Source organism: Geotrypetes seraphini, chromosome 3, assembly GCF_902459505.1.
Source record: "Geotrypetes seraphini chromosome 3, aGeoSer1.1, whole genome shotgun sequence".
NCBI classification, from domain to species: Eukaryota; Metazoa; Chordata; class Amphibia; order Gymnophiona; family Dermophiidae; genus Geotrypetes; species Geotrypetes seraphini.
In genome coordinates, this window is record NC_047086.1 from 75289338 (window position 1) to 75313084 (window position 23747).

Below are 23747 nucleotides of genomic sequence, written 5' to 3' on the forward strand. Positions count from 1 at the left end.
ACAGGACGTGAACTATCTAGTTACTACAACTGAGTATTATTATTATTAGTTATTTATATATACCACCTATCAATGGAGATTGTCTAAGTGGTTTACATTCAGGTATTTAAGCATTTTCCCCCCATCTGTCCCAGCGGGCTCACAACTTATCTAACATAACTGGAATAGAGTACATGGAACAGATTTAAAATCATGGCTGGCATTTTAAAAAATACATCAACTTCCACATTTTCATATTGAACTAACTGATCCCAGGTAGGAGGGATGTAGAGCCTAGGCAGGTGGAGCTTAATAACATCTTGGGAGTGACTATATTGTGGGTAGAATAGTTTGGTATTGAACTGTGCAAAAAATGGAGGTACTGTGGATTACACCAACTAAAGAATTATATTTGGAAAACGGGGGTATAGACAGACACCCAATTTTGGATGGGCCTGTACCCCAGTTGGGTGGACAGAATATCCCATCAATCTCTCTCCCACCCAGGCGAGACAATCCAATCCGGTTCCTTCCCTGTTCTCCCCCTTCCCCCACACATTTACCTTTCAAAGAGCCAATCTTCATTGGCAGCAAGCAGCCCGATTCATGCTGCATTTGCGAACCCTACAGCTTTCCTTCTGATGCACTCCACCTATGCAGAAACAGGAAATTGCCTCAGAAGAAAGACTGCGCAGCCGGCACAAGCAGTGTGTATTAGTCAGGCTGCTCGCCGACAACAAATATTGGTCCTTTAAAATTTTTAAAAATTTCATCCCTGCTTTTATTATTGTAAATCACTTTGATTTAACATTTTTGGTTAATAATTGTGGTATTTCAAATAAAAATAACTGTAAGTGGGAGAAGAGGTATGGGGAGTTTGGGGCTGACAAGGCTTGGGAATCCCCACCAGCAACCTTATAGATGTGCTGCCACTGGATGGGCCTGGGCCCACCCATGGCTACGTCACTGTCGGAAAATAAATACCTTTGTTTATATATACAGGAACGCTTTGAATGTGTTTGTTGTTGTTTAATCACCCCGGGGACAACTGTATGACTGAGTGTTTCCATTTCAGCACCCTGGGGATACGCAATAGAAACCTATTCTATAACAGATCCTGGGTGCCCAGGTTCCATTAGAGAATGCCAGGGTAACCTGGTATCAGCATGCCTACATTTACACCAGCCAAAGAGCTGGCATAAATGCGGGCATCTAAATATGGCAGGAACACATATTCTGTAAGGTCTGTGCATGTCCCATCCATGCTACACCACTGTGTACACTCCTTTGCATTTATGCATTTTGCAAGTTACGTGTTCCATTACAGAAGTGATTAGGTGCTCTGCTGACACTTTTACAGGCAAGTGTAAGCTTACACCAATAAGTGTTCATTTTCTGAAAACATTCTAAATTAAATTTTAAAGACGTCCATTTTGAAGAGGCGGAGATGGTAGAAGGAGGGAGTGGGCATCTCTCCTGCAGATCTTTTTTTTTAAAAAAAAGGTATGGATTGAGGTGGGGGGGTTTCAGGGAGGCATGTCCCAGCCTTGTGGCAGGAGAATGGGCATCTCTCCTGCCAATTTTTTTAAGTGTAGGGAGGGGGGTCTCAGCACAGGGGTCCTGGAATGATGGGGGGAGGCATGGACGGCTGGGGGACATTGGAAGAATGGAGGGGGCTTTTCCTTTTTTTAAAATTGCAAGCGGGGAGTATGTCTGAGCTGTCGAGCCTTACTTTTCTGTCAGTGCCTGAGCCAATCAACTGTCTGCTCTCCTTGATTCAAATGACCTCCTAGATTTTGCCCAATCAGGCTTTAGGAGGTTTAGCACACAAACGACAGTCTTGACAGCCTTCTTGAAGAAGATTAATTTAGTGGAGTTGGAAGAAAGAAGGTTTTTTATCCAGCTTGATTTATCGGTGGTGTTTAATCTTAATCAATTTTCTGCTTGTGAGTTATGGGGGAAACATGATCATTTGGTTTGCCATCTTGTTGGATGAATGGAAGTTGTTAGGATGGGATTTTGTTCTAGTTTTTTTAAAGTTTAGATGCGAACATATTCTGGATCCATCACTGCACTAACATAATATATAGCAACTCTGTCTTGTCCTTTGGACTTAACCTGAATCATCATCAATTTTTTTTTTTTTCAGGATATTTAAATATACAAATATCTTAATCCTTTTGTGCCCCTAATATTTCTGTGACCATGATGATATGCTTATATGTCATACTATTAAACTAACATGTATTATTCCTACAAATTTTGCATAACTGCATACTAGAAGCATAACTTTAACGATTATGTTCTATGTGCTTGGACCATGTACTTTGCAATTATTTTTTCTGTTTGTTTTATTCCTTTGTATTGTGTTTTCCAAAAATTAATAAAACACTTTGAACTTAAAAAAAAAAAAAAAAAAGATAACAAGGAGCATGACAATGTTAATTTGAAGATCAAATGTAACTAAATATTGTGCCTATCTTCCAAACCAAATTTATTGAGAGTGGGCTCAAGGCCTCATCTTGAGAACTACCATGGAAGGGAAAACAGTCCAGAACTCACTACTGAAAGGATTATAGTATCATGTAAGCATTTGTAGAATTCCTTTCATCCCAGGAATGAACAAAAAGTAATGGCATAAACTAACTCCCTCTTTCACTAAGGCGTGCAGCGTGTGAAAACTGATTTAGCGTGCTTAAATGCTAACACACCCTTTATATTCTATGGACACATTAACATTTAGCACACCTTTGTAAAAGGACCCCAACTCTGAATAACTATTTATGCACATACGATTTCTTTTCTAAATATTAGGTACCTTTTACATAGAGGATAATATGCATTGCCCTGCCGTTAAACTATAAACCTTCCTTTCAGGACTCATGCCTTAGGGAAAAAAAAGTAATCATTTTCAGATCTTACCTAAAGCTAGTTTGATTACAGTTCAGGCTTTCAACCATGTTAAAACAGAAAACGCAGGAATACGGAATACAATCGCATAAGAACATACACACAAAGGAAAGTAGAGCAACATTCATATCCATTCAAGCGTTTTTCCCTTCCCAACCTTGTTTAAGTATCGCTCATTCATTGCTTTTGCTATCTGTTTGATTTCACAGCGTTGGTCTGCATCCCTTTTTCTTTCATTCAGCTTCTCTGCCAGGGTTTCCAGCTCTGTGAGAGCCATTTGAAGGGGCAGTCTGTCAGGATGTCCTTTGGTAGTATTCTTGAGCATATCCTGTAGAGAAAGCAACAGGAGCAGCCATTGTACCATATCACAGATAATGCCTTTGTGAGATATGTTTATAGGTGTCACATTTTTTTTTTCTCAGTGCCTAATACCTCACCAAGGCACATGGCTACATAGTGCTGTTACAGCTATGTTGTTACACCAACGTGATATGCTCACCCCACAAAACCATGATGGCAATTTCTGACAAGATGCTACAGCTAATAGGAAAGTGACATGAAAAGCAAATCAGCTTCCACTACATTCAATCCCAGGTGTTCTTGCTTTCTTCAAGCTTTTCATGAGTATAGAACCAGTATTAGCAAAAAAGATTTTTAGACAACATAATTAAAAAGAAACACTACGGGCCTCTTCTATCAACTGCGCGGTGAGCCGCGCTAAACGGCCCGCGCTGCTCCTGACACTCATAGAATTCCTATGAGCGTCGGGAGCAGCGCGGGCCATTCAGCGTGGCTCTCTGCGCTAAAAACTGCTAGCGCAGTTTGATTGACGAGGCCCTAAGCCTTGCTGTTTGTCTTTCCCCATCTAGAGTATAGAAGAAAGCTTAGCTGGGACAGGAGGTGAGTCACTCCTAGAGGGGCAGATTGCTCATTCAGCCAGCAAGCTCCAAAGCCTAGGGGACATTGGTCCAAGGCCATTGTGTGCCATCTAGTGGTTAGAATAATTAGCACATTTCATTCTGATATGCAGTCCTAGAATCATTGGAGGAGAATGACACAGAAAGCACAGCAGAGGGGAAGCTATGCATTCCAGAAGCCAAAACAAAGAGAAATGGGGAGGTGATTGTTGATGATTCTCTGTGGGTCAAACAGACTCATCTGCTAGTTCAGGGAAGTGTATTGTCTCCCAGGATCCTAAAACATTAAAGAAAGGTTGTTGAAACTCATGAGACCCTCCAACTACTAATCCTAAGCAGAAAGAACAGTTAGAAATACAAAGGAGTATATTGCCCTGTCAGCAGGTGTTAAATCTTTCTTTAGATCTATGAGAAAAAAAAGTCCAAAAAGAGGGATATTAAGAACTGAAGGGGAGGATTTTTTATTGTAAGGCTCCTTTGCAAATGTTTAATTTCCTGACAAGGGGAGCAAGTTTCATCTGGAGAATTTTTTGAATGATAAAATTTCTGACTAGTGTTAATTTCCATGCTAGGGAGGGATTTTGGGGCTCAGTATAGAATTTAGATCTTTTTTTTTTGTATGTGCAATTTCCCCTTAATATGCATCGTTTTGGATTTTCACAGTTTTCTTATTTACTTTTGTATTCTTTATAAATGAGGTTAGTTTCTTTGCATTATGATTGTAAACTAAAAGAAAAAAGAAGAACTGAAGAGCCAAGTCACATGATTTAGTGAAGAGGCAGATGGACATCTGGAACAGCCTTCTGACTGAGTTCAGAGCAGCAGAATTCACATATGCATGCAATGGAGACAACGAGACTAAAATTCTGCCAAGGTTATCCTGTTGAAGTAATTAGATACATTATCTGGTTAACTTCAAACAGATGTTCAAATACTTAGCCATTAATACCGCCACCTTGACTTAACCAGATAATTTATTCATGAACTTTACAATAAGTATTTTGGCAGCTGATATAACTTGATAGTGCTTATCTCAATAACTTGTACAGACCAAAATTTACTGGCTTTTGGGGCAGGAAACTTAAAATGTAAGATTCTTCTGGGAACTGCCAAAGTTCCCTACACAAATGGCCCAAACAGTTTGACATCCTTAGAGACCAAGAAGTCCAATCAGGTCATTAAAAAAACCCAACAAAAGTAGATGTCAAGCGGTTTTGAAAGTGGATGTTTTCCCACCCTTATATTTAGACGTCTTATTGGAAACATCCAAAGTCAGACTTAAACACACTATCGAAAATGCCCCTCCACATGTATTATCAATATCTTATGCATTGTTTCTTTTCACCACATTGAATGGTTTTAAGAAACGAGTTCCGAATAAACATACATTAGTTGAGGTTCATGAGGAGGAAGGTCTTAGAGGCAGGTGCATGCCATTTTGCACCCTAATGTTTATTTTGTCAAAAAAAAACTTGATAACAGTTCTATCTTCTTCCATTAACACCATAGTCTGTTATTGAGAAAGACACAGGGAAGCTGCCGCTTGCTCTGTATTGGTAGCATGGAATATTGCTACACCTTGGGTTTTGACCAGGCATTAGTGACCTGGATTGGCCACCGTGAGAACGGGTTACTGGGCTTGATGAACCATTGGTCTGACCCAGTAAGGCTATTCTTATGTTCTTAGTGTAAATAATGTCATCACAATGATGACATTTTTGTACAACAGAAAAAGTAAGCAAGCAGAGAGTTCTAGTGGTCAATTATGCAAAGTGCTTACTGATGCTTATTTTACTTCGAAATATCTAAATTTGCCTAAATTAAGCTATTAACCCTTTTTCCCAAGAGTTCATGCTTCTGTCTCAACTACAAGACTTGTGCAGCAGTCAATAAAATTAGTCTGATCCATCCTCCTAGATCCTATGACCTTGCTATTCATTACCCAGTTACCCTAAAGTACCAGGACCAACCTAAATAACCAATGGGATTCTGGAAGGTTTAAATCTGCTGATACCATGACCAGCAGTGTCATTAGGTTGCACTTCCTTTATCCACCCTCTTCTCGCAACTCTGCCATAAGGATGTGTTCTTTGCAACTTTCCAACCACTCCCAAAGGAACGTCACAGACTCCAGGCAATCCCTAGTCCCCATCTCCTTGTCACTCATGATCTCTGTGCTTATCCCATGAATTCTTTTTGCCTCCTCTGAAAGTCCCATCATCTTTTCTGGCAAGGAATGTTTTCCTTTTTGTAAGACTTTTATTAGTAAGTCACATTTTCTGATGTTGCTCCTGAGTTTTATTTCCAGAAAGTTTCAACTTCATGAGCATTAAGAAATGAACGCTTCATGTATTTATTTTTATTATTTTATTTTAAAATTTATATACCGTCTAACCACTAGGTGGTTTACATTCTCAGTCTAGCTAAAGGCACAGATATTGCTCTCTCTTCTCCTTCTATCTAAAGCTGTCATGCAATATTTTGGTAGTGAGACAAATGGATGTAGGTTGCATTGCAGAACCAGCTGCATGGGTGCTGTTCCAAATGTTGCTAAGGAACTTGAGCTTGTGCTACTCTAATACATCCAAGAATGTGCATCACAGAAATAGCTGAAAAGAGACTGCCAAACAGGGCCACGTGCTAGTCACAATGTAAGAGAGACATATTCAGAACCAGATGATGAGTAAAAACAGAAAATATATTCTGTTCGAAAGGAAAGAGTTCAGAGAAAAAACAAACAAACTGACAAAATGTAGGAACAGAATCACAGAAGGGGAGAAAGACTGTGAAACTTCCTTGCTTTTTGGTTTCACTGGTGTCCTTTTAGGAATTTAATTGTAATGCAGCTACTACAGAAACAGCCATGCCTTCCATAAACATAAACTAATAATCAATAACAAATAAACTAATAATCAATAACAAATAATTAAGTTCAGAGTCGTCTAACTTCAGTTACATAAAAAAGGGAAGTAATGATTATTGCTCATATATAAATTAGAAAATAGGCTGAGTGTGGGGAATAAAGTACTGAATTACATAACCATGATTCCCAAATGAAAGTATATCAACATTTCACAATATGTGAGAATTTTGAGAGGAAAACAACAGAGAAAAAGAAGGGAGGAAAGGCAAAGGAAAGTGACACCAAGAAAGGGGGAATCAAGCAGAGAGAAACAGATTAGGAGCACTAATCCTATTTTTCTATTACATACCTGAAGCAAAAGAATAAACTGTGGAAAGCGCTGGATCGGTTTCATCATTAGGCCATAGAGAGTAATTCTGTCAGGGCTGGACTCCTGGCACTGCTGTAATGAAAAAAAAAAATTACAATGTTTGCAATATCTTGGGGGATTTCAACTGTTGGAGGGTTATATACCCTGAAAGTACATAGCATCAGCTAGTTCTTAACTGCAGAATGTCACTGCCAAGAAAAGAACACCTTGTTATGGACTTTATATGCATTCACAGCATCCACAAACACAGAAACAAGAGCGACAACATAATCTTAAATCCGAACTCCCATGTGATAGGTCTGTGGTGAAAGATGTCAACTAAGAGGTCCCAAAGATAACAAGTTAAGACACAAATATGATGCTCTAAGCCATATCTAGTTCTAAAACGATGGGAACATGAGGGGTGGGGGATGGGAGGTGAGCTAGATCAACATAGTCCACAGTCATTTTTCCGCAATGAAAGAACACATATACAATGTCTCTCAAGGCCAAACGAAGAAAAGAAAAACATCTTGACAATTCCACAGAAAACCCTTGAAAAAATAGTGTGAAAGTCAATAAAATTAAGTACACATCGATTAACCCTTCCGAGTTATTCCCATGGGCAGTGTAAAATGTCACTTCAAGTAGCCATGTTGGATAGAATCCGACAGTGGCTTTTCTGACATTTCAGGTATGATTTCTAATGCAGACCAAACAAAACATGCATGAGTAATACTCCTTCCAACACAGCTGAGAATAGAAGGGACACCTGCATGAGAAACATCAGAAAATAACCAGCTCCAGTGTTTTTTCATCATCTGTTCAGAGGGATTTAAAAAAACCGACTGAGTTCACTTCTCACCTTTACTTTGAAAACACTAAAATGGCTTTCAAATCGCTTCATGACTAGAATTTATTTGAGGTTGTGTGAATTGGAATAGTGACAACTAATATGCCTCTTGCCTGAAAAATTATTTTTAAGAAGCCAAAAAAAGGAGGGAAACAACTAATCTTACAGTAAAAACAATAAATCCACAAACAGAGACTAATTTGGTCACAGTTACCCTGGATTCTCTAACTGGCGCCCATGTCGGCAGCCACTAAAAAAGTGGCCACCAGTCATGGGGTGTCAATCATGTGACAGCGCCAGTTAGATAATTGTGCCTCAAGCGCCTACATTTCTGCCACCTATCTTTGCTAGAGGATACCGACAATAGTCCACAGCCTGCCATCAGTTGATCGTGGCAAAGAAATCTCCTGTAGCTGAACTGGCAGATAACCAAAACCCTTTTTCACCCTCCCTCCCAGCCACCCAACAACCGAGCCCCCCCCACACACACTACCCCTCCAAGAGACACCCTTCGCCCAACATCCCCACACATTGCCCTTGTACCTTTTATGGAACATCAGCAGGAGAGATGCCCTCTCCCTCTTGCCGGCAGGCTGCCATGGTCCCCCGTTCCCTCCCCCTTACCTTAAGTCCCTTCTGCATGGCACCTGAGAACAGAACACCCCACCACAAGCCTAAGGGATCCTGCCAATCGGAATCTTAGACCACTCCCACTGCATCCCAGAATGCTCTGGGAGATGGGCCTAAGATTCCGGATGGCCCAGGTGCCTAAGGCCCTGCCTACAGGAGGGATCCTAAATGCCTGGGCCAATCAGGGCCTTAGGCCCCTCCCCGGTGCAAGATGCAAATCTGTCTAAAGCATATTCATTGTGGGGATCCTGAAAACCTGACTGGCTAGGCCTGGGTTGAGAACCCCTGGTCTACATAAATGTTACCCAGATATATACAGCTAACTATGTGAAATTGAACCAGGCATCCAATGCTCACAGACTAAACATTGCTCTCCTTTTAACTAGTTTTCATGATACGGGTATGCTCCTTTCAGTAGGTCAACAGCAACTGAGGAAAATACAACTCTAAAAGCTAGACACAAAATCAGTCAAAAAGACAGCACCTCCAGCTTGTATGGTGACCTTAACTTTTAAATACATAAGTGGATGAACCTGTCAATCACATCACTTCTTTTCAGTGGTAACACTTCACACAGGCAGAATAACTGCACAGAGAGCTTATTTCACATTGAGGGTGAAATTCACTGCAATCATCATCTTTGTTTTTTAATTATGCTTTCCTTAGCATATATTATCTTGAAGTTAGGAAATAAACAAAATATACTTAAATTTGTAAGGGGTCCTTTTACTAAGCTGTGGCAAAAAGTGGCCACAGCCGTAATTTATTTATTTTATTATAATTTTCACAAATACATATCAAGCATTAAACACTTGTATAGAAAGGTAAATTAAGAAGCTATACTTAAATAAAATCAAATAATATTTAAACAGGAAAAAGAAAATTATCTTAATCTATCTCAAGTCCTTAATTTAGAGATGCAAGATTAATTCAGAGTGAAAAAAAAAAAATCAAGAACTAATAAAGCTAACAAGAAATCTACAGTCTGCTGTTGAGTTATGGGAATCTTATTTATTTAGATACGATGTTATTTTGTTATTTTGCTTCTCTCCCAAGGCGTTTAAGAGATAAGAAACTGGATAACTGTGATGGTCCTAGGAAAACATACTTTAAGGATTGATATCTAATCACACACTTGCAAGGAAATCTTAGATGAAAAACACCTCCTATCTCGGTTACTTCTGGTCTCAAAATCAGGAACTGCCTTCTCCTTTTCTGTGTCTCCCTTGACACATCAGGGAACATTTGGATTTTATGTCCCAGAAATTCCTTGGATCTGTTCTGAAAAAACATCTTTAGAATCCATTTTTTATCCAGTACCGTCAACAATAGTGTAGCAGGAGAAGAAAGAGAAGCATTAGACGCTTCCAATAAATTGGAAACATTAAGTGGAGTCTCTTGTTGAATTTCACTTCCAAGTTGTTGCTGATCTTTTTTCTGTGAAAGGTAATAAACCCTAACAAAGGCAGGTATAGATTACTCCGGTACATTTAGAATCTCATTAAAATACCCCTTTAACATTTCCAAGGGAGTAACAATCGGAATCTTTGGAAAATTCAATATACGTAAATTATTAGCTGTACTTTGGTTTTCCAGTACTTCCAATTTCTTCCTTAGGAAAATATTATCTGTTACCAGTGCTTCCTGAATTTTCTTAACTGAGATCACCCGCAGAACTTTTTTGTAAGTCACTTTTAGTTGTTTAAATATCTTGTTTTAGGATAAGGAGTTCTTTTGCTTGTTCATTCAATTTCTCCCCTAGTTGATTTATTTGTGGTGCCATTGTTTTTCCCAAGTTTACCACAAGATCCCACAAAGCATCCAGAGTAACCTCGGGTGGGTTGGATATTGCTGAAAAAGATACAAGTGGCAAAGAAGCTTTTACAGGTCCCAGGCATACCTCTGGTCTACCTTGGTCCGCTTCCGTTGTTGTCCTTTCCTCAGGCAGTCTCTCCTGGGATATCAAAATCCCTTCAGGATCCATTAACAAGTCCTCACCAGCCTCCCCCGTGACACGAACACTGCCCCCTCGGACACGTCGAGCGCACGCAGAGAGCTTGTCCTTTGAGGGGGTGGGGCTTTGATGTCGGGGCTCAAGGTGGCGTCAAGCCCAGGGAGATCAGCTACGGCGTCACTCCCCGCCGGCGTCTCCAGTGGGCGAAGCCCCGACAAAGGTGATTCCTGTTGCAGGCGCCGCAGAAGTTAATCAATGGAGCCGATGGCAGGTATTGCAGAGCATCGGGAGGCACTACCGACGCTCTTACCCCTCCTTTTCAGCACGGCTAGGAAATTCTCGCTAGGAGAGAGAGGAATTTAGCAAGCGATTGCTCAGCGGCAGGCTGCCGCGGTTATCTTGGATCCCTAATTTATTTATTTTTATTAATGGCTCTGCATTAAGGTAGTCAATAGCGTGCGGCTATTTTTAAAAGTTACTGCGAAAGCACTTACTGCACCCATTTTGAAGGCATTAAAGGCCCATGCAATATTCATGCACAAAATAGTTAGGAAATGCTAATGTAGCTGTGCTGTTTAGCTCTTTGCCCCCTAACATGCCTCCACCCAAAAAAAAAAAAATAATTGTGCATGAATACCACACCCTGATTTGGCATTTATCATAGGACCTGTGAGCTCCAATATCACAATCAGAATAAGACATAAGAGAGAGTAACTGGCTTCCAATACAAGCCCGCATCCAATTAAAGCTATATTGCATATTATTCAAAACATTAAACGGAACGGCACCCTCCCACCTAAACAACCACATATATAGGAACCTCTCTTCCAGACAGAGGAGAACCCAATCCCCTTTCTCCTACCCCCCTTATAAAGGAACTAAGCGCAAAAAGATGTACAACAACCTACTAGCAACACATGCAGCTAAATTGGACCCCTCCATCACCAACCTACTGACAGCTTCAACTGACCTCAAAGCTTTTCAAAAAGAAATCAAAACCATACTATTCAAGAAATTCATCCTAATTTCCTAACCCCCTCTCTTCTCCCCTCTCTCCCCCTCTTAGGATCCTCCCTTCAAAATGTGATTTAGACCTAACGCCTTTAACTGTATTCCTCTTCCTGAAAACGTCCAGCTATCATTTTGATGTATTAGGCCCAACGTCTTTGATTGTATTCCTCTTCCTGGAAATGTCCAGTTATCTTTTTGATGTAATCCGCCTAGAACTGAAAGGTACAGGCGGAATAGAAGTCATTAATGTAATGTAATGTAAAGTAACAATTATCCTAGATGGAGGAAAAGACCTCAAGAGCTCAGTGAAACAGAACTGCAAAGCCAAATCACATTCACATGTACTGATCACATACTTGGAGCCATCATTGGTCAGAAAAACCTCCCCTCATTCATATTGGAAAAAACTTATTTTTTAACTTTAAACTTTTTTGTAAATATGCATTTTTTACGGCACTTTTTTTCTTTGATCAACATCAATATCTTGAAAATCCTTCTTAAATACAAACAAGGAAAACCCCCCAAGAAACTGATTCTCTCTCATGTCTTATTCTGATTATGATATTGGAGCTCACAGGTTCTATATATTTTTTGGTTTGTGGATTTTTCATAATTTTTGAGTGGTTTGATTTACCATAGGACACCTGAGCATGTCCCACGGTATGCCGTAAGCTGTGTTAGGTATGCAACAGGGCAATGTTCTTCTCAGACATGAAGAAACAGTAAGTACTTCAGTCAGAAATAGCAGCAGGTAAGATATTTAGGGCTCCTTTTACAAAGGCGCAGTAATGGCTGTTGCTGTGGTAATCACTCCAACGCCCACCGGCGTTTAATGGGCATCACAATATTTGCCGCACGGCAGTCGCTACCGCTGCTTCGTAAAAGAAGGGTTAATAATTACATGTAGTTTAGACAAATCACAGTTCATAATTTGTTACGGTCCCTCCAAATTTTTTAAATAATTTTTTTCATTGAATTCAAACACACAAAAAGTTTTCACCTTCAAAAATTCAAGAAAAGCTGGTTTCATGGCACACGATTTCCTGAGAACCCCAACTGCTGTGCTGAAGTTATTGACATATTCACTGTACGCATCTAGCACCATAGATTTAGAAAACTGAAAGACAGAGAAGACAGATTAACAATTTTTTTTAAATTCTTTATTGATTCTCAAGTTTTGACAATGCAATACAAATATATTAAACATGAGCATAATACATAACGCACTTAAAATACACAAGATTAATACATTACCAATCCTTTTCTCCCTCCCTTCCATACTGCACATGCATATATTATTGCAATACTATAAATACCTTTAGTAAACCCAAATACCTTCCCCTCCCCCCACCTCACCCCCCTGGATGTGTAAGGAATCTGTAAAAAGGGAAAATGCCTGACATTCATTGCAATTCAACATAAGCAGTCAATGGGCTCCACACCTTATTGAATATACTAGACCCCCAAACACTCCGTATTCATTCTCTCATATTTATACGTGGAACAAATATTTGCCCACCAAAATGTGTAATTCAATGTGTCGTAACTCTTCTAGTTATGTGTAATCATCTGGATGGCTATTCCGGTCAGATTAACAATTTTTGATGTAGGGACATTGGATCATTTGCTCTATCATTGTCTCTTGATACTCAAATTCTGGAAATCCATTTGGGGGTCAACTTATCACAATATTGGACGTTCCACTAGCATTATCATATGATATAGTATTATTTGGAACGATTTTATTACCCAAAAAACCAATTAATGCAAATCAAAACAAATTGTTCCATATCATGACAGGAGTAGCCATGCAATTGATAATGAAAAACTGGAAAAGTTGGGATAACTTAAATTATAGTTTCTATGCCAGATTTATAAATCTGAAAATATTAATTCTTTACAGTTGGGACATCATAGTAAATTTAAGGAAATTTGGAGCCTGTTAACAAAATATTCTAAGATATGAATATGAACTATTATCATTATTATTACTACTATTATTTCCCTTTGTTTCATGAATGAACATCATACATATTCAGGTGTGGGGAGGATTAGGGTGGGAAGGGGAAATAAAACAGTTTTATATTTTATTGCTGGAATAGAGTGCAATATGGTACGTTACTTGAATGTTACTTGAATGTTTGCACTTTGTATTTGATATAAAAAATGAATAAAGAATTTTTAAAAAACAAAAAAACTCACAATTTTTAAAAAAATAAACTTTGGGTAAAAAAGGAAAATGAATCTAAAATTCAACTTGCAAATGAAGAAATTACTGCTTTAAAAACTGTAAATGTTGGTTTAATAAAAGATAAACTATTGGTACATAGGAAGATAGAACAATTGGAGAACTATAATAGACGTTTAAACCTGAGATTATTGAACTTTCCAAAGACGCCAGAAGTTTCATCTGTTGAACTATTTAAGAATTATTTGGTACAAATTCTGGGATTCGCTCCCGATCTCATTCCTCCTTTGAATAAAATCTACTATATACCTGCTGGTATAAAGAAGTTAGGGAGCGAAACACCAATTACCTGATATGGGGAATATATCAGACATTTTGGAAACTTCTATAACAAAAATTGAGGAAAGAGCTACCCTACTCATCTCATTTGTATTCCAATAAGACCTTAACGCTGTATTGAAGCTTTATTTTCGTAAAACCCAGGCTCCTTTTATGAGACAGCATATTTGGATTTATCCCAATGCAAATAAAGAGACATAAGTGAGGAGAAAGCTGTTTCTTGTAATGAGGCAAGAAGTGAAAGATCTTGGAGCCACTTTCCAAATGGCCTATCCCTGTAAATGTCTCATAAAATATTTAGGGATGAAATATACATTTTTTGTTCCAGAACACCTCAGGAACTTTCTAGACTTGAAGAAGATTGTCAGGGAATAAATGGGCATTATAGTATAGGAGGAGTTAATCCGTAAAGCCATTTCTTGTTATTTGATTTATGTGTTAATGACAGAATAAAACTATAGGACTTCTGTAATTAACACATAAATCAAATAACTCATTGGTTTCTGATTTTGGAGTCTAAGAAGATGTTTCATCATCATTATTAACACTTCTTTATGAAAGAGATTTGGGTGTACTGGTGGACATTACAATGAAGTCAACAGCACAATGCGCAGCAGCCGTGAAGAAGGCAAACAGAATGTTGGGTTTTATTAAGAAGGGTATTACGACCAGAACGAGAGAAGTCATCCTGCCGTTGTATTGGGCAATGGTGCGCCCGCACCTGGAGTACTGTGTTCAGTATTGGTCACCGTACCTTAAGAAGGATATGGCAATATTTGAGAGGGTCCAGAGGAGAGTGACACGAATGATTAAGGGCATGGAAAACCTTTCATACACTGAAAGATTGGAGAGACTGTGGCTCTTCTCCCTGGAAAAGCGGAGACTCAGAGGAGACATGATAGAGACCTACAAGATCATGAAGGGCATAGAGAGAGTAGAGAGGGACAGATTTTTCAAACTTTCAAAACATAAAAGAACAAGAGGGCATTCGGAAAAGTTGGAAGGAGACAGATTCAAAACGAATGCTAGGAAGTTTTTCTTTACCCAGCGTGTGGTGGACACCTGGAATGCGCTTCCAGAGGACGTAATAGGACAGAGTACGGTACTGGAGTTCAAGAAAGGATTGGACAATTTCCTGCTGGAAAAAGGGATAGAGGGCTATAGATAGAGGGCTACTGCACAGGTCCTAGACCTGTTGGGCCGCCGCGTGAGCGGACTGCTGGGCATGATGGACCTCGGGTCTGACCCAGTAGAGGCATTGCTTATGTTCTTATGTAAATGCCCTCTATTCACAATGCCGCAGCGACACCACCGCGACGACCACCAGCACCCTGGTGAACGTCTGAGGAGCCGTGGCCAGACCAAAGGGAAGTGCACAGAACTGATAATGGTGCCCCAAGATTGCAAAGCGCAGGAAGCAATGATGGGAGGCCCGAATGAGAATGTGTAAGAAGGCCTTAGACAGATCTAGAGAGGTCTGAAGACCACAGAGTTTCCATGCAGAAGGAAGGCACCGTGTGGAGAGCTAACAATCCTTGAAGAGTCTGGTGAAAGGCCTGCTGCTTCCACACCACCTGTGAGTGAGAAGCGAGAAACCGGTCTGGAAAGGAATGGGTGAACTCCAGAGCATAGCCGAACTCCAGAGCATAGCCGTCCTGAATCACCGCCAGAACCCACTGATCGGACGTGATGTCTGCCCACTTTGGATAAAAATCCCACAGCCGGGTGCCCACCAGAACCAAGATGGCAATGGCAAGGAGTCACTGGGCAGGAAGAGTGGCAGGGGACACAGCTGGGACACTACCAGCCCCTCGGCGGGCCCCATGAAAGGAATGCATTCAGTGGAAGAAACTGCCTCTAGAGAACCCAGAAGAGGGAAAAGAGGCAGCCCCTCTACCAGGGCAGAAGCAGCGGAAATCATGCCCATACCTACGAGCAGCGCCACCTTGAGCCAGCGGCCTAGGCCTATCCTCAGGAAAGCGAAGCACTCTGGAATCAGTAAGTCTGAACCAACCTGTCCAGGTCCTCACCAAACAAGAAAGATCCTTTAAAAGGAAACTTTGTCAACTTAGCTTTGGATGCCGAAGCCGCTGACCAAGTGAAAAGCCCCAAGGTACGGCATGCTGCCCTCCAAAGGCTAGGCAGAAGCTTGCAATAGGTCATACATGGCATCCCAGAAATAAGAAGGACACAATTCAATGTTTTTGGCAACTGCTTGCATTAGCAAGATCCAGTCTCAGATTTACTATCAAGGACAAGCTGGGCCCAGCAAAGAACACGCCCGAGCTACTTGCCCGCCACACATTGCTGCCATGACCAACAGAGCTGTCACATCAAAACTCTGTGTAAGGAGAGACTCCAACCTAAGCTCCTCCGGGTCCTTCAAGGCCGCACCGCCCTCAACAGGCACGGCATGCCGCATAGAAATGGCCGACACCACCTCGTCCACTAAGGGTGACTTCAAAGTGTTCCCATCCCCTTCAGGCATGGATACAGGCAGGCCATGGAGCACACAAAATGAAAAGGGGCTTCCGGCACCTGCCACTATGCGAGCCTAATATCCTGAATATCATGATGCTTAGGAAAAGAGCGGGAAGAAGAATGGATCCCCTTACGCAAGGGGTCCACCGAACACATGGGCTCCGACACATTGTCCTCAAAGTGTAAAACTGAGGAGATCTGCAGAATTAACACATGAAGCTCGTCCCGCTGAAAAATGCACAGCACAGATGCATCTTCGCCGGCTTTGGGGGGGTTTGGAACCCCTGCTGGTGGAATCTGACCTCCTAAGAGGACTCTAGAAGACTCTCAAAGGGTCCAGGTCCTCATCAATAACATCTCGCTCCTCTAGGTAAAAATCCTCATCACAAGAGACCCTCGGGCGTTTGGATGAGAGAGGACTAGAAGGGGCAAAACTGCTGCTGTGTGGGGCCACGCCGGAAAAGACGTCAAAGGTACCTCTCCTCCCCCCCCCCCCCCCGAGTGGACACACAATCTCATGCCACCAGCACATAAGATTTACAAAGTGCTAACCTAACTTCAGGGGGAAAGACCCCCAGCGGCCCCAAGGGACTCTTTGCCCCAGTATGGGACCCTGTCATACCTAGCCCCTGTATGTCCAGAACAGGGGGAAGGTCACCTGAGGTAACTGAGAGGAAGGAGGAGGTTCCTGCCGAAAATGGACCCGAAACCGCCAAAATCGGAGTTCCTGTGGCCTACCGCGCCTAAAAAAGCCTGGGACTTTCCTGACACTGAGGCCGAGGAACCGACTGATGTGAAAAGAGAATCCCCAGCCAGACCAGCAGTAAGGGAATCCTTTCTCCCGGACTGTCAGCAGCTGGGGAACTCTCCATGTGGGCGTCGAGGGAAGCCCGAGCTTCCCCACGATCCGAAGCCGATTTGCGAGGCACTATCAGCCGGCATCTGCTGCCGATGAGGCTGCCCCACTGCTCTGGCCTGCACAATGCTTGCACAGGCCGGCCGTGAGTACCTCGCGTATGGATCACAATGAGCACTTTTCTCCTTCAAAAGTGCTCATTGTGCTGAAAAACGCCCTAGCTGTAAGGAAAGTGCCGGTTAGTTGAGAAAAAACAGTAAAAAAGGCAGTGTCAAAGGGAATTTAGCCCTTTAGACCGGCACACCTCAGGATTTTTTTTTTTACTTACAGAACAGACACCACAGCTCTCAAAGCTGAAGGGCTGACCAACCAGGGGGCCAGGCAGCCAGCTGAGGCCCCTAAAAAAATATGGGGAGGTGGAAGAAAATGGGGGGAGGGACCCAGCACAAGACCCGCCGGGTTTAACACCCCCGAGGTCGGTCGGATCCCCAAACAGGACCCGCCCAAGCTCTATCCGGTACAAAAAGGGGAACCAGGAGTCCAAACACAAAAATCCAACAGTGCTAAGAGGGGAGCCGAAATTAGCCTACCACTCTGCTACCAGAGACTGAGGAAGACTGGATCAGTAGAGGGGAAGCTGTACTGATTTATAAGTTTGATCTCAGTCTCCACCTGCTGGTAGCAGTAAGGTATAATATCCATCCGTAAGAAACTATACCGGTCTATCAAGCGATACAGAACTGATGGTGCTCGGATGCTTCAGTCAAAAAAGATGAATATCACTTAGACGGGCTGGAACAGGTTGCTTTGGCTATCCTTTTTGCTACTGGCTCTGTTGAAGTTATCTGACAAAGGGGATGAAAGACCTTCTCTAATTGTGTAGAATGCTCATATATCTAGAGATCTTTTATGTTGTCAACCATTTCCTTGAGTTTTTCTTCAAACAAGTTGTCACCCTTATAAAAGCTGTCAAGACAATCTAATACGGGACATTTATTGTAATATGAGCCCAGAAACTCTCAACCAAGTAAGCCTCAAGGTGGCAATAGTGGTGACAAATTCTTGAAGCAGTTTCAAAAATAACATATGCCGAATGAATAAGATTAATTCACACTCATTAGCCTCTTCTCTGATGGCATGAAGGCTGGCCTGCCTTGATAATGAAGCTTTTTATAATTTTCTGATATAAAGTATTCATGTGCTTATCATAAAGGTTAATGTGAAGCAATTCTTTTAGACAGCATGGAGCCATGAAAGATTTTCATTCCCAAGTAGACTAAGAGTGTTGGGTCCTTTCAAAAAGGGATTTGAATGGTATCTGCATTTTCATAGTTAGTTAAATTATAGAGTTTGAGTTTTGTTGATTTACAGCACAGACTATGGGCTCCTTTTATCAAGGCGCGCTACGGGGGTTTCATCACGCGCTAACCCCTGCGGCAGCCTAAAATCCTAACGCCTCATCAATGGAGGCACTAGGTACTAGCGCAGCAGGCGGTTTAATGCGCGGTATTCCGTGCGTTAAACCGCTACTGCGCCTTTGTAAAAGGACCCCTATATCTTGTATTTCAGATGCCAGGAATGATTAGAAAAGGTATGGTAAATAACATCAAAAATATTATAATGCCTCTGTATCGCCCCATGGTGCAACCTCACCTTGAGTAAAGTACGTATTCAATTCTGGTTGTTGAATCGCAAAGAAGTCATAGTGGAATTAGAAAAGGTAGTAAAGGTAGGAGGCGCCCAGGGCGGTCGTGCCCCTTCCTTCCCTCCTCAGTACCTCTTAATCTTCGCCAGCGCGCGTGGCTTCTGCAAGCATGTTCCTCACGTCAGCTTTGGATTCTCTCTGACATCACTTCTTGGCCCCGTGACCCAGAAGTGATTCAGAGGGGAACCAGGCTGGCATGAGCAACAGGCAGAAGTTGCTTGGAGGTATGGGGGTGGGGGGAGGGAGGGATGGCATGAGGATGGCATGGTGTAGCAGGATGGGGCGGAGAGGTTTCACTGACTCCCCCCCCCGGGGCGGTCCACACCCCCCTTACTATGCCACTGGGTTCAAAGAAGAGCAACCAAGATGATAAAGGGGATGGAACTCCTCTCATATGAGGAAAGGCTAAAGAGGTCAGGGCTCTACAGTTTGGAAAAGAGATTGAGATCTACAAAATCTTGAGTGGTGTAAAATGGGTACAAGTGAATCGATTTTTTTACTCCATCAAAAATTACAAAAACTAGTGGACACTCAAAGTTACAGGGAAATACTTTCAAAACAAGAGGAGAAATTTTTTTTTTTTCTCAGAGAATAGTTAAGCTCTGGAACATATTGCTAGAGGATGTGGTAAGAGTGGTTAACGTAGCTGATTTAAAAAAAGGTTTGGACAAGTTCCTGGAGGAAAAGTCCATAATCTGCTATTCAGACAGACATGGGGGATGCCACTGCTTGCCCTGGGATTGGTAGTATGGAATGTTGCTACTTGTGACCTACATATGTTATTTTTGAAATTGCTTCAAGAATTTGTCACAGCTATTGCTACCTTGAGGCAATTTTCCAGAGATAAATACAAAAAAGATTTGACATTGATATGTGAACATTTCTTAAGAAAGAACTGAATATTTCATGGGGTGTCCTATTTTTTTCACATGACTGTATGTCTTTACTACAGAATTCTTTATTTTTTGCACATCCTTAATTCTGAATCCTCATCACCCAGAGAGGCAGCTGCTTAAAATTATAACCTACCAAAATCTTTGACTCAGCTGTGCAAAGCATTACTTAATAACCCTTCAGGATTTTTCTTTAAATCTGACTAATGCTTACCAGATTCTATCCTGGGCTACAGTCTCTCTCAGCTTAATGAAATACTTTTAATAAATCAGTTTACTTACAGAGGCAACAAAGACATCACCAATCATTTCAGCAGAGTCCCACTCAGACACACGGCTAGCCAGCGCAATCTGGAACAACGAATGGCACTGAAGAATTTCCTTAACTCGATAAAAGACCATTTTTATTTTTCGTTCACTTAACAACTTGGGTTCCATGTCTGTTAGTGGTTTCTCATATTGCTGAGGAAAATGGAAAATAAAATGAAATACATTCATCAAAAGTGGACAAAGAACCTTGGCAGAGCACACTCAGAGTTCTGGGATTGGTTCCAAAGTCACTCAAAAATAAGACTAATTTTATTTCAATAATCCTTGACATGGGCTCCTTTTACGAAGGTGCGCTAGGGCTTTAACGCGCTATATTGCCCCACGCGCTAGACCTTAACGCCAGCATTGAGCTCTAGAAGTGTAGCGCGCAGTAATTTCCTGCGTGCACTAAAAACGCTAGCGTACCTTAGTAAAAGGAGCCCCATGTATACAATGCTTTTTAAAAAAATTACATTCCAAGGAGCTTCTGAAATATAAATGTTTCGAAATAGGTCTTGTTTGCACAAACAACATATTTAAAAAAAATTGACAAAATACTGTCAACTGAAACAGATTTAAACAGCATTTCTAACCAATTTTGTTGAATAGATTTGTTCACGTTAAGAGACTGTGCATAGGGATTTACCAAAACAAAATTAGAAAATCAATCCTCTATTACCATCAGAGTAATTAGTACAGCGAATTTCAGCCCAGCATCAGAATGTTAACCAGCACAGAACTCTATCAAAGTGTGGGTGGCCACGGTTTCGAAAAATCTACTGGGAAGGAGGAGAGCTGGGTTCTAATCCTCAAAAAAGATATAGTAGAATTAGAAAAGGTTCAAAGAAGGACGACCAAAAAATGATAAAAGGGAAGACTCTCATATGAAGAAAGACTAAAGAGGCTAGGGTTCCTGCACTTGGAAAAGAGAAGGCTAAAGGAGGGGGGATATGTTAGAGGTTTATAAAACCCTGAGTGTTGTATAGAAAGGGTAAAAGCGAATCAATGTTTTACTTTTTTAAAAAGTAGAAAGACTAGGGGCTCCTTTTACTAAGGTGCGCTAGCGGTTTTAGCGCACGCAGGAAATTACCACACTACACTTCTAGAACTAACGCCAGCTCAATGCTGCCGTTAAGGTCTAGTGCGCTAAAAGGAACCCTAGGGAATACTCAATGAAATTATATGGAAATACTTTTACAACGAATAGGAGGAAATATTTTTCGCTCAAAATAGGTTAAGCTCTGGAACTCGTTGCCAAAGGATGTGGTAACAGCAGTTAGCATATCTGGGTTTAAAACAACTTTGGAGAAGTTTCTAGAGGAAAGGTCCATAGCCTTGTATGGAGATAGACTTAGAGGAACATAAAAGTTGCCATTCTGCAGGGGTGCCCACACTTTTTGGGCTTGCGAGCTACTTTTAAAATGACCAAGTCAAAATGATCTATCAACAATAACATTTTTAAAACACAAAGCACATTGTATGCAGAAAAAATGTTAATTATCATTTATATTCCAGGATTTTTTTCAAAGAGGTCAAAGGCAGATGACTTTATGCAATGTCACCTCAGTAATAACTAATACAAAAATAGACAAATATACCCCCCCTCCCTTTTTACTAAATCACAAAAGTGGTTTTTAATAATAATAATAGTTTATTTTTATATACCGCCAAATCATCAGTTCATGGCGGTTCACAATAATAATGCACTGGGCATTGGAAATACAAAGTCAAAAGGCATGTTTAAGAATAGAAATTACATGATTCAGAATAATCAAACATCGAGCAGAGATGTTTTCAGCATCATAAAACTATTAAAATTAGAAATTTCATAAATCAAGTACAAATAATCAAAAAATCAAACAGGAAGTTAGATGGGTTTATAGAATAAAGATTAACATCAATTCTGTATTTCAGATTTTTAAAATAGATACGTTTTAAGATCTTTCCAAAATTGATAATAAGTAAGGAAAGGGGAAATAAGGACATTCAAACATGAATTCATTACTCCAGCCTGGAATGCCAAGGTGCTATCCCAAAAATTTTTGGAGCGGCATGCTTTAACTGAGGGAAAAGAAAACTAACCTGGTCTTCGGATGTTTTTATTAATAGTATAGAATCTAAAATGGGAAGAAAGATAAGATAGTGCTAAACCAAATAAAAATCTTAAAGCAAATACAGCCAAATTTGGACAGTACTCTAGCTTCGAATGGCAACCAGTGAAGTTTTTGGTAATATAAGCTGATTTGATCATGTTTTTTAAGATTAAAGATCAGACGAACTGCTGTATTTTGTATTATTCTCAATCGACTGATTGGTTTTTTTTTTAATAAGAACCTAAGTAAATAATGTTGCAGTAATCTAATACTGAAAGAATTGACGACTGAACCAAAATTTTAAAAGACATAAAATGAAAATATTTCCTAATAGGCTCCCTGCGTAACATAGTGCAAAATATAGACAGCAGATATAAATTCTCAAAATGGACACATTTTGATCACTAAATTGAAATAAAATCATTTTTCCTACCTTTGCTGACTGGTGATTTCATGAGTCTCTTGTTGCACTTTCTTCTTCTGACTGTGCATCCAATATTTCTTCCCTTCTTTCAGCCTCCTATATGCTTCCTCTCCTTCAGACCTCATTCCTTCCCCCTCCCTGGCCTTTCTTTCTCCCTGCTTCCTTCTTTCTTTCTGTCTGTCTTTCTCTCTCCATGCTCCTTTTCTTTCTGTCCCCCCTTTCTTTCTTTCTTTGTTTCCCTTCTTCTTTCTGTCTCCCTGCCCCCTTTCTTTCTGTCTTTCTCTCTCCATGCCCCCTTTCTTTCTTTGTCTCCCTTTTCTTTTTTTCTTTCTGTTTTCCTTCTTTCTTTCTGTCTCCCTACCTGCCCCCTTTCTTTCTCCCTGTCCTCCCCCAAGCCACCACCGCCGCCATCGAGGAACAGGCCCCCAAGCCGCCCGCCGCCGAGTTGTGAGCTCTCCCTGCTTCCCAACACGGTAAACAGAAGCGCTGGGCTGACTAGCCTTCCATCCGATGTCAATTCTGACGTCGGAGAGAAAGTTCTGGGCCAGCCAAGCAGCAATTGGCTGGACCGGATCTTCCTCTCCAATGTCAGAATTGACATTGGGGGGTGGGGGAGTGAGAAAGCTAGTCGGCCCAGCACATCTGTTTACTGCGCCGGAAAAGCAAATGTTGTCCAGGTAGAATGCAAAGGCAACGCGAGTCTTTCATGAGCCCAGGTTGGGCTCCGCGATCGACTCGCGTTGCCTTCGCGATCGACCTTTTGGGCATCCTTGCCATACTGGGTCAGACCAAGGATTTATGAATTAACTGTTTTTACTACTTGTTGCTTCATTGAATTCTTCAGCTTTGATATGTTGAGTGAAAAAGATATTTTCTCCTATATGTGACCGTTTCTGGAAAAAGGTGACTAAAGTCACAAAAGGCTGAGAATGGACGGTTTTTCATGTCTTGGGTCCATAAGCAGTTTAAAAAGTCATATGTTTGAACTTCTGT

At 41.0% G+C, this 23747-nt stretch overlaps 1 protein-coding gene across 5 annotated transcripts in view; it reads right to left on the reverse strand.

Annotated features, from left to right (window-relative positions):
* ARHGEF10 (Rho guanine nucleotide exchange factor 10) overlaps positions 1-23747 on the reverse strand; it is a 345472-nt gene that overhangs the window by 125329 nt on the left and 196396 nt on the right. For 4 of the 5 annotated variants that reach the window (XM_033938128.1, XM_033938130.1, XM_033938132.1 and 1 more), the window contains 4 exons: positions 20211-20390; positions 12467-12583; positions 7019-7111; positions 3047-3217 (listed from right to left, as the gene is read on the reverse strand). In XM_033938128.1, the coding sequence (XP_033794019.1) occupies positions 3047-3217; positions 7019-7111; positions 12467-12583; positions 20211-20390 (561 nt within the window). The remainder of the gene's footprint in view (positions 1-3046; positions 3218-7018; positions 7112-12466; positions 12584-20210; positions 20391-23747) is intronic. The other variant, XM_033938131.1, reaches the window with a different exon arrangement.